Source organism: Pagrus pagrus (genome assembly GCF_965226575.1).
Source record: "Pagrus pagrus genome assembly, chromosome: 2".
NCBI lineage: Eukaryota > Metazoa > Chordata > Actinopteri > Spariformes > Sparidae > Pagrus > Pagrus pagrus.
The window spans coordinates 7,566,516-7,581,905 of record NC_140186.1 but is presented as its reverse complement, the minus strand read 5'-3'; the positions used below and the strand labels follow the sequence as shown (position 1 = coordinate 7,581,905).

General features: G+C 46.0%; 1 protein-coding gene across 1 annotated transcript in view; it reads right to left on the bottom strand.

Moving 5' to 3' along the window:
- Positions 1-2,196: 2,196 nt before the first annotated feature.
- Positions 2,197-15,390, bottom strand: part of grin2ab (glutamate receptor, ionotropic, N-methyl D-aspartate 2A, b) — a 127,349-nt gene continuing 114,155 nt past the window's right edge. Inside the window, exons 19-25 of the mRNA XM_084372066.1 lie at positions 14,873-15,102; positions 14,026-14,186; positions 11,575-11,762; positions 10,602-10,840; positions 7,977-8,160; positions 6,863-7,646; positions 2,197-6,775 (exon numbers count right to left, since the gene is read on the bottom strand). Coding sequence (XP_084228192.1) covers positions 5,779-6,775; positions 6,863-7,646; positions 7,977-8,160; positions 10,602-10,840; positions 11,575-11,762; positions 14,026-14,186; positions 14,873-15,102 — 2,783 coding nt within the window. The 3' untranslated portion in view covers positions 2,197-5,778. The remainder of the gene's footprint in view (positions 6,776-6,862; positions 7,647-7,976; positions 8,161-10,601; positions 10,841-11,574; positions 11,763-14,025; positions 14,187-14,872; positions 15,103-15,390) is intronic.

The following is a 15,390-nucleotide window of genomic DNA, read 5'->3' as shown; positions in this document are numbered from 1 at the left end:
TGAGTAGTCTGCAAACAAGATAGATAGATAGATAGATAGATAGACAGACAGACAGACAGATAGATAGTTGTATTACATTTTAATATGCCCTAAAAGGCAGTTTGGGTTGCCAGATTGTAAAAAATCCCTTTGGCTGTTGTTTATCCCCCTCCAGTATAACCTGCTTCGTGTCTTTAGCTTGAATAAAATCCCCCCCAACAGACAGTTGCACCACTTACCTTCTGAAAAAGTTGTTTAGCATGTTAGCATGCTAATATTTCCACATCAGCTCCACAGCTACTGAAGCTGCTGTGTTTCATTGTCTTCATGTCTGTGTAAAGTTTCATGGTAATCTATAATTCATAGTACTTGTTGAGATGTTTCAGTCTGCATCGAAGCGGTGGACGGACTGATAAACATCCCTCGTGCCGGGCCGCTAGCTTCGCTAAGAAGAGCTACAGAGCATCCAGACCCAGACCTCATTCATTAACAAGTTATTAACTCACACAACCGCAGACGCGACGCCTTATCAGAGTGTGAGAAACACCACTTACAGACTTTCTAATGAGCCATTAAGTTTGCAGTTATGTAACTGGGTGATTAATGAAGGCAACCGGGAACTATAACTGAAATTTCTGTCTTGACCTTGGAAATAGTCGTCTGACCAGATAAACTTGAGGCAGGGTCTACAGACATGCTTTCATGGATGGACTGAGAGGAGGTTGAACGCTCTGAGCTCTGTAAGCAGACCTTGAGTCAAGATGTTTTTGTCGTTATTCTGATTAATGGCTGATAGGTAGATGATCTTTTCTCTGCTGCAGCACACTCTTAAAGGCGTTCATACATTGTGATTAATGGCTGCATTACCGGTTTATAAAGAATTTATAAATACGTTAAAAAAACGAACAGTTTAGTGGAAACTTTGGTTTGCCAGATTGTAAAGCTCACTTCATTTCATTTTTACCAATGAATCATCTTTAATTAATCAGTGAGAGTCTTGAAAGGTTAAAGGATGAGTTCACCCAAAAAATGAACATTCAGTCATGATGCACTCACCCTCATGCCGTTGGAAAGTCCGGTGACGTTTCGTAGTCCGCTAAACATTTCTGGCGCTTCACAGCAAAACAGAGTTGCAGCGTTCTCCTCAAAGACAATTCCTCTTTTTCTTTCTTCCTTTTCCTGAACACTTGGAACTGGTTTTCACTGAGAAACGATGGGGTGGTTAAGCTGTATTGATAAGACCTCATTGTGCGGTCTCTCAAACTGTCCGGTGTTTCTGAAACCCCACAAAACGATGTAACGAGGCTCACCTGTGAGAAAGAAGGCGGCTCAGGGAGTCAACGGAGACAGTTGGGTTAACACGTGGAGATGCCAGTTTGTGTTTAGACTCATGGACTTTTGTGGAAAACCGCTTTTGTTTATTTTTTCGTCGATCCAACCACCAAAAACCTAAACTGAACTATGAGACAATGACGGGGCACGCCGCTCACGGGCATAAAGACCAGCGCTGATGAGGCTTTTGATGATGTTAACATGCTAGCTGCCCGGCTAACGGCCTCGCAGGTATCAAATTGATTTGAAAAGACAATATTTACACCTTCAATGCACAGTTGAGCGCGTAAACCGGTCTCAAATGGGGTGTGAGCTAACGATTTTAGCTTAGCAGCTACGGTAATTATTTCGACTTTGTAAATAACGTCTTTTCAAATCAGCTCGGCATCTCAGGAATATGTTTGTTTGTTTTCCAGTTGTTTATTTTCCACTTTAAAACAAGTCCCCGTCTACTTCAGGTGTTTCGGAGAATGCTGCAGCGCTGTTTTGCGGTGAAGCTCCAGAAATGTTTTGTGGACGACAAAACTTCACCAGACTCTGCAGCGGCATGAGGATGAGAAGATAATGACTGAATTAAAATTTTGGGGTGAACTTATCCTTTAACCACTTTTTAAAGTTTTTTGTCTAAAGATATCAAAATTAGCCTACCGGCACCTTTAAAGGTCACAAATGACCACGTTGCATCTCGTTTGTTTCATCAGTAAAGTGTAAAAACAACAATGTGTGGTTTGTATACTTAGCTAAATTAAGCTAAGCTCGCCTGGCAGACAGTAGCATGTATGCTAAAATGCTAAAATAACAAACTATTCCTTTAAACAAGATAGATAGATAGATAGATAGATAGATAGATAGATAGATAGTATTAATGAACAATACACAGACAAGTAGAAAAATGTAACCTTTACTTATTTACAGATTGTACAGAGGTACTGAGTGACAAGGTATTATTTACAACACAACTAGTAGCTTAGAAACCCCTGAACTTATACACAAGTGAGATACACAGCAGGGAGACCCAGAGGACTACACACCAACGCACTCCTTCCACCCAGGACTGTATATAACAAGTGTACACCTGGGCCAAACTAAACTGTGCTGAGCCTCGGAACATTTTTTCCTCATGTTCCTCGATGGCGGGCTGGCGTTGTGCAGGAGCCAGCCGGGCGCCATATCGGTGACATCACAGGGAGCGTTTAAGTATCCAGGGCTCGAGTCAGACGTGGCGCACTAACTTAACCGCGGTGGAGGGGGACGTTGGTGCGCGTAGCCCGGTGGGTCAACTCAGGGAGAACTCAGGTGTTGCTGCAGCAAAAATAGTACCACCAGAAACACAAGCACGTCATGCAAGTTAAAAAATCATAAAATCAAACAAAAGGTTGGTGTAAAAATCTCTGTGATGGTGGACGTACAAAACTCATTCGACCATGCTCTCTTTACCACGACAGTACAGACGCAACATGTGTGTGTGTTCGCGTGTTTGTGTGTTTGTAGCTGTATTTGTGTTATATGAGTAAGAGCCAGGTCAAATGTTATGTGTGGGACGAAGGGAAGAGAGTACAGAAAAGTATACACACACACACACACACACACGCACCACAAACAACCTCTCGATACACATATCATCCTCTGTCTTACATAAATGCCTGCACGGTGTAAAACACACACACACACACTCGCTCGCTCGCTCGCTCACACTCAGAGGTGAAACAGCACAGACTCGTAGTGGAAGAGATCTATGTGGGTGGGAGGGGGTTCGTATTAACCACACAGGCTGGACTATCATTATTCATTGAGTGTGATTCAGATGAGAGACCCAGCTACGTGTTGCTAGTTAACTGGTTTATCTGACCGACTGGGGGGTAGTTAACTGGTCCGTTTACCCAGCAGTGAGGACTGTACAGTGAGGTCCCAACCAACAACACACCAGAGGAGAGAAAAAAAAAAAAAAAAAAAAAAAAAAAAATCACACAAGAATCTAAAAACATGCCAGTCTTTTTTTTTTTTAAAGAAGCAGAATTAAAAGCCACGTTGTTATTGAAATGAATTCAACACTTAATACCATTCAAATCAAACAAATGAAATCAGTTTCTAACATTTAAAACAAAGATTTCTCTGTACAGAAGTATAATATTGCAACCTGATATTGTGCATATAACTCACACACCAAACCAAAAGAGGGGCAGTGCTCACCGTTCAGAGGTGCGTCTTTTTTCGTCAAACCGTCTTGCATTCTTTGCAGCCAATATATATAGATGTGTGTGTGTGTGTGTGTGTGTGTGTGTGTGTGTGTGTAGGAGAGAGAAAGAATAAAGAATAGAGAGGAAGAGAATAGAGACAGACGCTCAGCTAATGGGATATCAAGTCCTTTTTCCATCAAAATCCTTGTGCTCAAAAAAAATCAATGCCCTTACTCAGTAGATTATGGATTTCTAGAACACTCATACACACATTGTCAGCTCGTTGAGTGTGTGTATGTGTGTGTATGTGTGTGTGTGTGTGTGTGTGTGTGTGTATGTGTGAGTGTTGCCTCTGTAACGAGTCACTTTGCAAACTCTCTGCCGCGCCACGTGACTCGGTGCTGAAAAACACAGCGCCGCGTTCTCGCCAACGGGAGAGCCACACAAGCACCAGCTCGTCCAGGAGTATTAATTTGATGAGTAAATCTGCGACGCGCTCAGCCTCTAAATTCACTACGGAAACATTAAAAAAACGGGCCTCGACTTCTTTTATTCAACACAAAGTTATTAGAAAAAACGTACCGTATCCTAAGAGAGCCGGTGTTGAATCTGATGAGTTCTTACGACTACTGATATTAAGTGATTTCCAAGAATATGTTGAGATTTAAACACAACGACTGAACTTTATTCTGCTGATACTCAATCTACTCAATAGAAGGAAGCAGGGAAGGAGCAAAAAGACGGAAAGGAGTTAATCAGGAGAGTAAACAGAAGCTGATGGAGAAAGAAGGAAAGGCTAGAAGGAGAGAAAGATTAAGAGTTGTTGTTTGTATACTGTATGATGCTGTACCCATTATCTAACACTGTAAAACTTCTGACCTCACAATGGAAACTAACAGAACTGTGCCCTTAACGGTGCCCTAAAACCCAATGTCAAAGAGAAATAAGAGAAAAAAGAAAACATCTATCCAGCGAATGATTCAGAATATTCATATTTTTCAGTATAAAAGTGTTTTTTGGTCAAACGTCTGTGTTGGGTGGCAGGGTATAAAATCTACAAAGTGCACAAAGAGAAGCTATCACATAGCTTCGACACACACACCCACCCTAAACTACTATCCTAGACTACTGCGTATGTGCGCGCGTGTGTGTGTTCGTATGTGCATATACGTGTGTGCGCGTGTGTGCATATATGACCCTGTATAGGAGTTTAACTGTAACACAGGGCAGTAGGAAGCATGCAGTATGACCTGAAGGCTAGCTAAGAGAGGAAGCAAGGATGCTATACTGTTATGCCTCTAGATCTAGAAACACTGGAACACACACACGCTCTTCCTGATAGGCTTTGACTGGCGGCCATGTTTGGTCCACTTTTTGGAATGTTCAATTAACTGACATCAACGATTACAAACAGTCGGTAGTTTTTTTACTTCCTCCTTACAAAACAGACACAGTGCGTGCGTGCGTGCGTGTGTGTGTTCGAGTGTTTGTACATCTGCGGGCAGGCGCTGATACACTTTGTCCCGACCAGCCGCCCGCCGTCCCAGTCTAGTCTATTACAAATATAGTAATTTCCATTCAAGTCAAGGATTACTCTAGTGTAGTTTACTACTCTTTAAGCCATGCTGGCAGTGCAGTTTTGGAGGCTCAGACAACATACGGGTTGACTGTAGAAATCATAGTGCAACAGGAGAGTCCTGGAGAGGGGCGGGTGTGTCTCGGTGAAATACGTGTGTGTGTGTGAGTGTGTGTGTAATCTCAGAGAGAAAGGGGTTTTTTTTTTCTCCGCGTCCCCTTCGTCTCCAAGAGGCTGGTGAGAGGGCGGGACAAGTCGGCTCGTCTTCCAAACACACCGCTGTATCTTCCGATGCGATCCCACTGTCGGTGTCAGACTCCGTGTACAGTGTCCCTCTGTGTCCACCAGGAATTCGATCTGTCTTGTCAGACGTATTGTCAGCTTGTGCCTCGTTGCCCACAGCTTGAGGCTAGTACACACACTGACACTCACACACACTCTTCATCTTGTACTGTGCCTCCAGGTGTCCCTGTGGCCCCAACCCTGCCCTATAGAGGGTGTGATAAAGAAACAATGATTTATTTACTCGGCATCACGACTAACCGTTTAGTCCAGAGCAGAGCTTCCCATCTTTTGCCTGTGTGTGTGTCTGTGTGTGTGTTTCTGTGTATGTGCTTAGAATCAGAGCTGCCTGGTCCGGTCACACACACCTCTTTCTTGCATGCGTGCGTGTTAGTGTGTTTTCGGTGAGAGTAAGTGTGTCGCGTGTGACCCTCAGACGTCAGACTCGATGCTGGGCATGCGGCGGTAGAGCCGGGGCCTGTTGCCGCCGGCGCTAGAGGCTCGTGGCGCTGTCACATAGCTCATTGGCTGAGAGGCAGCAGGTGGGACCATGTAGGCCACCACGGGGGGCTCCTGCTGAGGGTAGAACACCTGTTGGTCGATATGGCCGCCATGCTGGTTGTTGTGATGGCTGCCGTGGTTACCGAGGGTAAGCGACAGCGGCATTCGCTGCTTATAGAGCTCGTGGGCGGAACTTCTCTGCGGCATGCGTGTGACAGCCTGGGGGGCGGGATCTCGTTGTGTCGTGCCAGGGGCTGACTGGAGGAAAGGGTTGTGAGAGGGCCGATCGGGAAAGAGACTCTTTGAGCGCCGGGGGAGGGGCATAGGGGCGTCCAGACTATGGTGGTGGGAGGGCGACGGAGAGGGGGGGCTGCGGCTGCTGAACGGACGATCAGAGCGCATTGTGAGGACATTAGCGTAGGCCCCCTCGTCCAGGGTCAGCTCCCTATCTCTGTCAGGCAGGCTCAGCCCCCTCAGGTGGGTGTGCTGCTGCGGCTGCCTCTCCGGAATGCCGTCCGGAAGCACGTTCTCGTAGGAGTGCTGACGACTCAGCTGAAGGTGCTGCGCCGACGAAGAGGAGGGGAGTGGAGATGGTGAGGAAGGGGAGGGCTCGAAGGGGCTGACTAGCCCGTCCCCTTCGCCCACCAGGCCCAGCTCGCTCTGGGGAAGGTAGTGTGTAAACATGTCCCCGCTGTGTGGGTGAGTGTGCGTGTGGGCGTAGTGTGAGTGCAGGTGGTCCTCGCTGATGTCGTACAGGTTTCCAAGGTGGGCGCAGGCATCACAGCGGGCCTGCGGCGAGCGAACGGTGTAAAGGCCGGAGTAACCGCTCAGCTTGGTCAGGCAGGAGCGACAGTGGCCAGGCCTGACCCCTTGTGTCCCCTGTCCTGCACCTGGAGCATCGAATGACCCTCCAGTTTTGTCCTTCACGCTGGAGGGAGAGAGAACAACAATGATCATACACAACAACAACTACAACAGCGCATGAAACATGGTCATCTCCTGCTGAACAAGGTACCTGCTGTGAGTGTAGGTGCCGTATTTCTTGTCCTTCAGGGAGTGCAGGTCGGCCTCAGCGCTGTGACTGTGGTGCAGCAGGCTGGCACTCAGCTGCAAAATGGGTGCGTCTGCCTGGTGGGAGAGTGTGTGTGGGTATGTGCTGTCAGGTGGAAACAGGTCAGGAGGGTAACTGTGGTCATCGCCTCCCCCCTGACTGTCCCGCTGGTAGGGAGGAGCGGACTGGAGACTGGCCTGGTCAGAGTCAATTGAGTAGATCTTTGATCCTCCGCCTCCTCCTCCTCCTCCCCCACCCCTCTTCCTCAGCTGATTGATGGGTTTGAATCCGCCCCTCGCCCCCATGGAATCCGAATCTTTGTGTGATGGCGGTCTGCTGGAGCACTCTGAGATGTCAGAGTGCGGCGGCGGCTCCTCGGGCAGGTAGCGCTGGCTCTTCATCGTTGGAGGTCCGGGTCCAGATGCTGAGGTGGGGCTCTGCCCGGGGCCTGGAGACGTGACAGTGGGCTGGGTCTTCAACGTCTCCACACTTTTCTTCCACAAGGCTCGAGGTTTCGATGCAGAGATTGCCGGCCCGGGGAGGCGGGTCTTGCCGTTGTCGTTGGTGATTGACAGCTGGGGCTTGTTGGGGCTCGTCTGAAGGGTGGGGGCTTTTTGCTGCACGGGGAACGGCGCAGCGTTGTTGAGGAGGTTTTTGTGTCGCCCGGACAATGACAGGAAACCCTGCGGACCAGCGGCGTTGCTATAGAGACCAGGACCCTTTGGGGGCAGACTATGGAGTGAGTTACCTAGGAGACAAGGAGAGATGCACCTCAGACAGCAGATACAATAGATGGATGTTTGGATGGATGCTCAGCCAGTAAGCTGGTACATTATCTCCTGCCCTGGCACGCTGTGTGTAGTATCTAATGTGTTTCTAATCATGAGGCGAGCTTAGATATATATATACAGTCAATTCGATTACAATCCACAACAAGGTGAAGGGAGTCACCTTTAGATCTGCACACTGTATAGAAAAGACAGGGTAACCTCTGTACGTGTGCACAATCCTCTCACAGGTGGCATGTTTGCCTGCTCTGTGGGAGTTTTATAATACACACCACACAGAGTTATAGTACCTTTACCCGTCATCACGTCGAGGATGCTCGGCTGCAGGAGGACAGTGTTGCGTTTGGGAGAAGACAGAGCCATGGACTTGGCAGACTTGAGCAGATGCAGCATGTTTGCTTGAGGACTGAAGTCGAGCTCGGGATTCTTTTTCTTCATATCGATATGAACGCCGTGGATGCAGCTCCATATACCCTGAGAGGAGAGAAAAGGGAGGAGAGAGATAATGGAAGTTAATTCCAAGCGCAGCAACTTCACAAAAAAAGAAAGGTCAAACACTCACAACACTAATTTCCTTTCACGGTAAATTAAGAGAGACCTCTGCATCCTTTCCTCCGGTGCGTTTCCTGCAGACCTTAACCTCATTTTGTTTTGTAACGTGGCTAGAAGAGATAATCTCCACTTTTTTAGATGAACTGCTCGCAGAGGCGCCTGGAAAATTAAATTTAGGGGATGATGTCACTGGAGGGGGGCCTCTGAGTGCAAGGAGATGTTCTTCCTGGAGCCACTTAACCTCTAGTATCGCTGCTTTAAAGGCATCCACACACGGAGAGACAGAGGCAGACACACACAAACGCACACACTCACATACACACTCTTTTTTGTAAAACACTTAATGTGTGAAATGCTGCTCGTCTGGAATAAAAGCTCTGCCTTACACAGAGACATGACATATGAATAATGAAAGAATGGTCTGTCTGGGTGTGCCCATTTCTGTTTTGTGTGCGTCTATTTAGGTTTGTGTGCGTGTGGTGGTGTGTGTGTGCGCACCTGTCTATCTCTCTTCCCCCTGTGTGTGTGTGGTCAAGTCCGTCCCTCACCTCACTGCACCTGCATATGAGTTGCCATTTTTAACTTCACCAGACCAGACTTGTGTATGTGTGTGTGGGTGAGAGAGAGATGGAGAGAGAGCCTTGTGTGAATGTAACGAGTGTGTTTCCACATCATCCTCTCAGCTGTTAGATTCCTCTATCTTGCCGTCTATATGCGCAGCGGTGAATTCATCTCTACCTCAGCTGGGCCCTGAAATCACACTATCCCCCTCTTTCCTCTTGCTAGCAACAGATTTGTATTTTCTAACAACTGTAACAATCATGAGTGCTTCAGGCCTCTTTTATATGACACCAGTTTTGCTGAAAAAGTTTTTGGTTTGCGTTTTAAAAAACGTTTTAAAACAGTGGCTACTCTTTTTGGGGGTCTCCGTTACTTTTAATAAAAGTACTTCATTAATAAAATTACATTAAAACATTCATACTCACAGTAAGACTCAGGTCATTACACAAAACAATAAGACACACGACAACCAAAGCAAACTTAAAGCCTGTCTAAATCATACGATTACTCTACATGATTATTTCATCACTTAAATAAAAGATTTTAAAAAAGAAAGCACTCAGAAACTCTAAACTAAAAGTGGGATGGAAAGCTCGCAACATCAATATAATATCGTAAGGACAGGAAAAACATTATAAGGGTTTTTCATACGAAAAATGTGTTGTGAAAACGATCCTCGTGCACACAGATCCACAAGAACAATTGAAAACGCTGTAGTGTGAACACATGCCAGGCCAGTAGGGGACAGTGGAGCAATTAAATACCACAGAATAAAACCACGTTTGTATTGAGAAAATCTAGGAGAGACTCACCATTAAATCATTTTATTCCCATTCAAGTTAGCCGGGGCGCTAAACAGGAAGTTAGCCAGAAGTTGGCAGAAGTCGCTAGTGCGCTTTTTCATTGTAATTGAAACTGTATCCAGGTTTTAATTGTTGGATGACTGGTGCACTATTAGGCTGAAAACGTAATACACATGCGCAGAGCAGAGCTGTGTCGCCACAGTTTTCACATGAATCCTGTGTTGCCAGTTTACGTAACAACCGTAAAGGGGGCATTTTCAAAAGATTACACTCTGGAACCCAGTTTCAAAAATGTGCTTTTTCAGGCCCTCAAAACCCCACGAGAACGAACAGCAACCAAAGATTACCGTTTTATGCAAAAGCCATTGTCACATTTCAGGCATTCAAACAACTAAAAGTCCCTTTTTGCACATCTGAAGAACCATGAAGATTAGGCAAATTAGAGGGATCAAGAATTAAAAATTGACTCTTGTGTTTGAGATGCAACACAAGACAGAAAGGAGTATTCGTTTTTGTATTTCACTGTGTTATGGCTGAACTGATGTTAAACACTTGACGGCTGAGTTGTTTTCTGCTTCAGTCTGTAACCCCACTGAAACAGTTTTCAAACACGCTTAAGTTTTGTTTCTCTTGCTGATTCTCTGTGTGTTTAGCCCACTCAGGCTTCATCTCCTTCAGCTTTACTGTCTAAACGTCAATAACATTACAAGAAATTCCCATCCCGGGTCCTAATGTTGATATTGCACCAACCAGTGCATCCTGCCATTCTGAATCAATGAGTACATCAGTTATGGCACTCTAGAGGATCGCGTTTGATCGGTAAGAAGCGTTCAGCACTGCAGATATTAACAGCAGCAGCTGAAACAAGCAGAGAGGGCAAAAACTGCAACCCAGGAACCATTACTGGACAGTGCTCCTGCTGTCAAAATGCAGGTCAAGTTCGTGGGGGAAGGTTCCTGCAGTGGAGAAGGGTTATATAATACATTTCTTTTTCCTCACCCTGCTGATAGTGAAGAGCAGACCTGGCCTCCCGGAGCAGACACCTGTGAAGCAGTATCTCAGCCTCCAGTAGAAAAGGTGTTCGGAGATGAAGGTGAGGATGGAGAGGCCCATGGCTGTGGCCAGCATGTAGAAGACACCCGCCATGTTGTCCACGTCCAGCTGACTGGACATCACCTCGTTCTTCTCATTGTGGCAGATCCCAGTCAGCCACTGAGCCTCCAGCTCCTCCATCTCACCTGTAGGAAAGGTGGAGGATAAGGTTTAAGATGGCAGCGTGTAGGTGTGAAGAAGGAAGGAAAAGAAATAGAAGGAGGGGAGGGGATAGGCGGTATAGGGAGTAAGAGACCAGTGCGGCGAAAAAGGGTGTATCATTACGAGGGAAGATGGAGGGGAAAAGGGAGGAGGGGAGAGAGGTGAAGTGGTAAATAGATCGTAATGGAAAGGAGACAGGAGGTGGAGTGAAAAAGGGGTTGTAGGAGGAGGGAGAAGAATTGATAGTGATGGAGTGATAAGGAAAGATGGGAGGAATTATTATCAGAGTGAGTGTGCTGGTGTGTCACATGGGCATGCGGGTGTTTGCCCTGAATAAAAAGGCCGGGTGTGAAGCGAAGCGCTTTAGTGGTTTCAGCAGTTTGATTTCTGTCTGGCTCGTTCTTTTTCTTCCATTCGCAACATCGCACAGCTTATTATACAGAACAGTCTGGAGGAGTAAACATACCAGGACATGGTGGACACACACACACACACACACACGCAGAGAGAGAGGGAGAGTAATGATGATGAAATGGTGTGTTAAGACTAGCCCCTGATAGCTTTCTGACAGAGGGAGGGAGGAGAGAGGGAGAATATTGGGGGAGGGGAAGCTGAGCAACGGCACAAGTGTAATAACACTAAAGGCCTGGAACAAGTTTCAACTTCAAGGCAGTGTGACGGAGATGCTGCAGAACGTGGATGCCTGCTTGCCGCTCACCGTCTCCTATGATGCCCAGTATGGCCAGATCGACCAGACGTTTCCAGTAGGATCCTTTCTGCAGGGCGATGCCGTAACCTGTCGTGGCGAAGATGTAACCGCTGCCGATGGTTACCAGCTTACAGCCGTCGTCTCTGCCCGCCATGTAGTTCAGCACCGCAGCGTCGTAAATGAAAGCATCCAGCTTTCTGTAAGAGAAACACAAGTCCTGGATTTATTACCTCGACCAGGGGTCACTCGCCTTTCCAACCTGTGGGGTGGGACGACTCTAGGGGTTACGTGATAAATCTGGGTGTATCTGATATCGGCATGTTGTTGTTGTTCCTAGAACATCGTAATTAATGTTGCTGCAGGATCAGAATCATTCTCATTACAAGAAAGCGACCAAAACACTTGTTAAGCAAGCAGGTGTGGCATCGTGGAGTGAGTACAGGGATCATACCGGCAGCTAAAGCCAGCAGACGGCTTAGTATGCAAACCACAATGTGTCTGTTTTACACTTTGGCTTTCAATAAAATGAAACAAATTAAACATAACTGCTGGTTGAAGATTTAAGTGAAGTTGCTGCCGGCAGTAGTTTCTTATTTAGTATACAGATATGAAAGTGGTATTAATCTTGTCATCTAGACAAGATAACGTTCTGCAAGAAAGTGAATAAGTAAATTTCCCGAATGTCAAAATATTCCTTTGAAGCGGTAGTTTCCGACCTGCCGGTCACAACGGCCTACGATAAATCCGAGGGGTCATAAGATGAAAGAAAAATAATAATTCTGTCAAACACAATATATTTCTATAGATTTTTTTGTTGCTTTTCAACTTGTTAAATACATTATACTTTCATTTTTATGTGAAATAATCTGAGGGGAAAGAAAAAAACAGCCTTAACCTTGAACAATTTATTTTTTGAACCAGGGGTCACAAGCAGACATTGCAGAGGTCAGCAGTTATTGAAAAGACATTTTTTTCCATCTTACTTCTCTTTATGTCCTTTCTTAATGTAAATCTATTACAATTGAAAAAGCTGAACAAATCCATGTAATATTTCCAACAGTATTTGGGGTTTGTCTTGATTTTGTGGTAAAAGACTAGAAAGGCTAAACTATGTAAAAAATGTGATGCATCAGGCCACAGTATTAAAGTCCGCTAACTGAGCCTAATGTACATACAGTGTTGTGACAGTAACAAAGATCCATGAACAAACCAGCTGGTTTGCTCCAGACGCCCTGATTTCTTGGAGCTGTAACTCTCAGCTTGGACTCGGGCTGTGACTGAAAGTACTCTCCTGTGTCCCTGCTAGTACAGTAAATATTCACGCACGCGAGGATTTCTTTGTTCGCGCCGAGCTATAATCTCTTACTCGCAGGTTTTGTCATTATTCTGACACGACAAGCTGAATTCAACATAAGGGGCCACAATTTGTATCTGACGCGACAATCCCCCTACGTGGGCCCAATACATCCGAGCTCAGCAGAAAAGAGAAGCGTGATGTATGAGTGTAAACCAAGCACAATGTAGCAAGGAGCCAACATCACCAGCCGAACCCTGCTTTTAACTTCATTATGAGCAAAGATATGATCTTATATAACACAATGAAGACGCCCGGGTGTTAATCAATTCCCCCCGGGGCCCCTCCATGTTAGATATGTATGCATTAATATGAAACACTTTGAATTAAACTGTTCACCAAAGGGCATATGTTAAATGCATTCATTGAGGGTCTGTTGTTTGAAAACTGCACAGTATTTCAGCCTATTTATACATTTAGGTGCACACATGGTGTTTAAAAACAATATACAGTAGATCTGCTGTAGACAACTCCTACTTTATTCTGCGTAAACAACCGGTTTTGTTGGAGAACTGAATTAAACACTGATGATTCTGCCGAACACATTAATTATACGGTTTTGATGTTGCATAAACAATGCCAAACGCATGAGATATGGGAGACAAACCTTTTTCTATTTCATATTCAGTATCAATGAAGTAATTGCAGAGAGGGAGAAAAGCAAAAAGTAAAATTATATTTGGTGGAAATACCCCTGAAGATCAAAGCACGCAAAACTAATGAACAAATAAAAGCAGTGCAGCCATCCCTCCATTAGTGTGTGTTTAGGAGGGAGAATAAAGGTAGCAAACTCCAGAACAAATTACACTCTCCATGTTTTGGCAGCTCCCTCTTTCCAGCAGCGGCAAGACTCAATAATGAGCACTTGCAGTCAGCGTCTGCATTTTACCGTCAGTGACAGAAACACTGAGCACAGTCACTGCAGCATTTTAGCATGAGCCAGTGCCGGGCCCCATGGGGCCGATTTTCCGTGTGAATCAATGTCTTTTTTTTGTGTGTTTGTTTTCACATGTTCTTAAGTATATGCCCTGTCTGCAAACAGAATTACCCTCTCAGGTATAATAAATCTCAAGCTGATGTGAGTTGGGTTGACAAGTTTACAGTACCCAGTCTTGAGGCTGACCAACGCATCCACAACACCAGTCTGATGGTATTTGGTCATGTACTGATGCATATCTGGATAGTTCTTCCTGATGTTGCGCTCGGTGCTGCCGTTGGGAACCGTCCCGAAGCGAAATGGAGGCGAATAGGAGTATGGACTCTGGAACTGCAGGGGGAGAAAGAAGGAGAGCAAAACAGAGACAGACTGTTTAAAGAGAGGACTGACGGGAGGCGACGGGAGCACCAAAAAGAGAAGAAATATAAAAACAAAGAGGCTAAAACACAAACGGCATGAGTGAGAGGCCGCAGGAAGAGACGAGAGATAAAGGAGGGGAGGAAAGGGAGTCCAAGTATGAGAGGGAGCAAAAGTGTTGGAGTGAAGAAGAGACACACTCAGAGGAGGAGAGAGGAGAAAGAGTGACAAGAAGAGACAGAGGAGAGAGGAGGAGGAGGGAGAGACAGTGGAGTGGACTCATCAGTCATCATCATTGTGTGTCCAGTCTAGCGTAAGACTGGCTGGGGTTCTGCTGACACTGCCAGCCTCTGCAAACTACACACACACACACATACATCCAAACACAAACACACACACGTCTTTGATCTGTGCAGCCTGTGTGTGTGTGAGTCTGTGTGCGCCCCTGGGTCTGCTGTGCTGGCAGTGTTAGTGTGGTGACAGCTACGGCCAGAGGGTTTGGGCTGTTGAAGCCCAAGGGCACTCCCTGGAGAGTCCTGTCTGGCCGCAGGGCTGGCATCCATTACAAGAGTAACCCTGACTGTGAATGCGTTTAGTTTTCTTCTGTGTGTGTGTGTGTGTGTGTGTGTGTGTGCGTGTCCATATGTGTGTAATCCCACCTTCTTGTCAGACAGTCCAGTGACTTGGTCCACAAACTCTTCCTGGATCATGAAGGCAGCCAGGTTGGCAGTGTAGGAGGCCAGGAAGATGACAGCGAAGAAGGCCCACACTGATACGATGAACTTACTGGTGGTGCCCTTCGGGTTCTGCACGGGCACAGAGTTGTTGAAAACCAGACCCCACAGCAGCCATATGGCCTTACCGATGGTGAAGGATGGACCGTGTGGGTCTGAGAGGAGCAGAGGGAGGAGTCAAAAAGAGAAGGTGGGAAAAAAGAGGATGTGCTGAAGAACCAAGACAGGTAAGCTACACATTTTCAGCGGACATTATCAGGCTGACTTTAGGGGCACAGGCAGTCAGCCAAATAATAATGTAATAACATACTTAATGGCATAAATGATTGTTTACTTCTTTGAAAGTCTTCATAAAATCTTCCTGTCTAACTGTTGCCTACCAGCAGCTAAAAAAACAACCCACTTTAAGGACATCATGCTTCCCTTAGAGAGGTGACATTGTA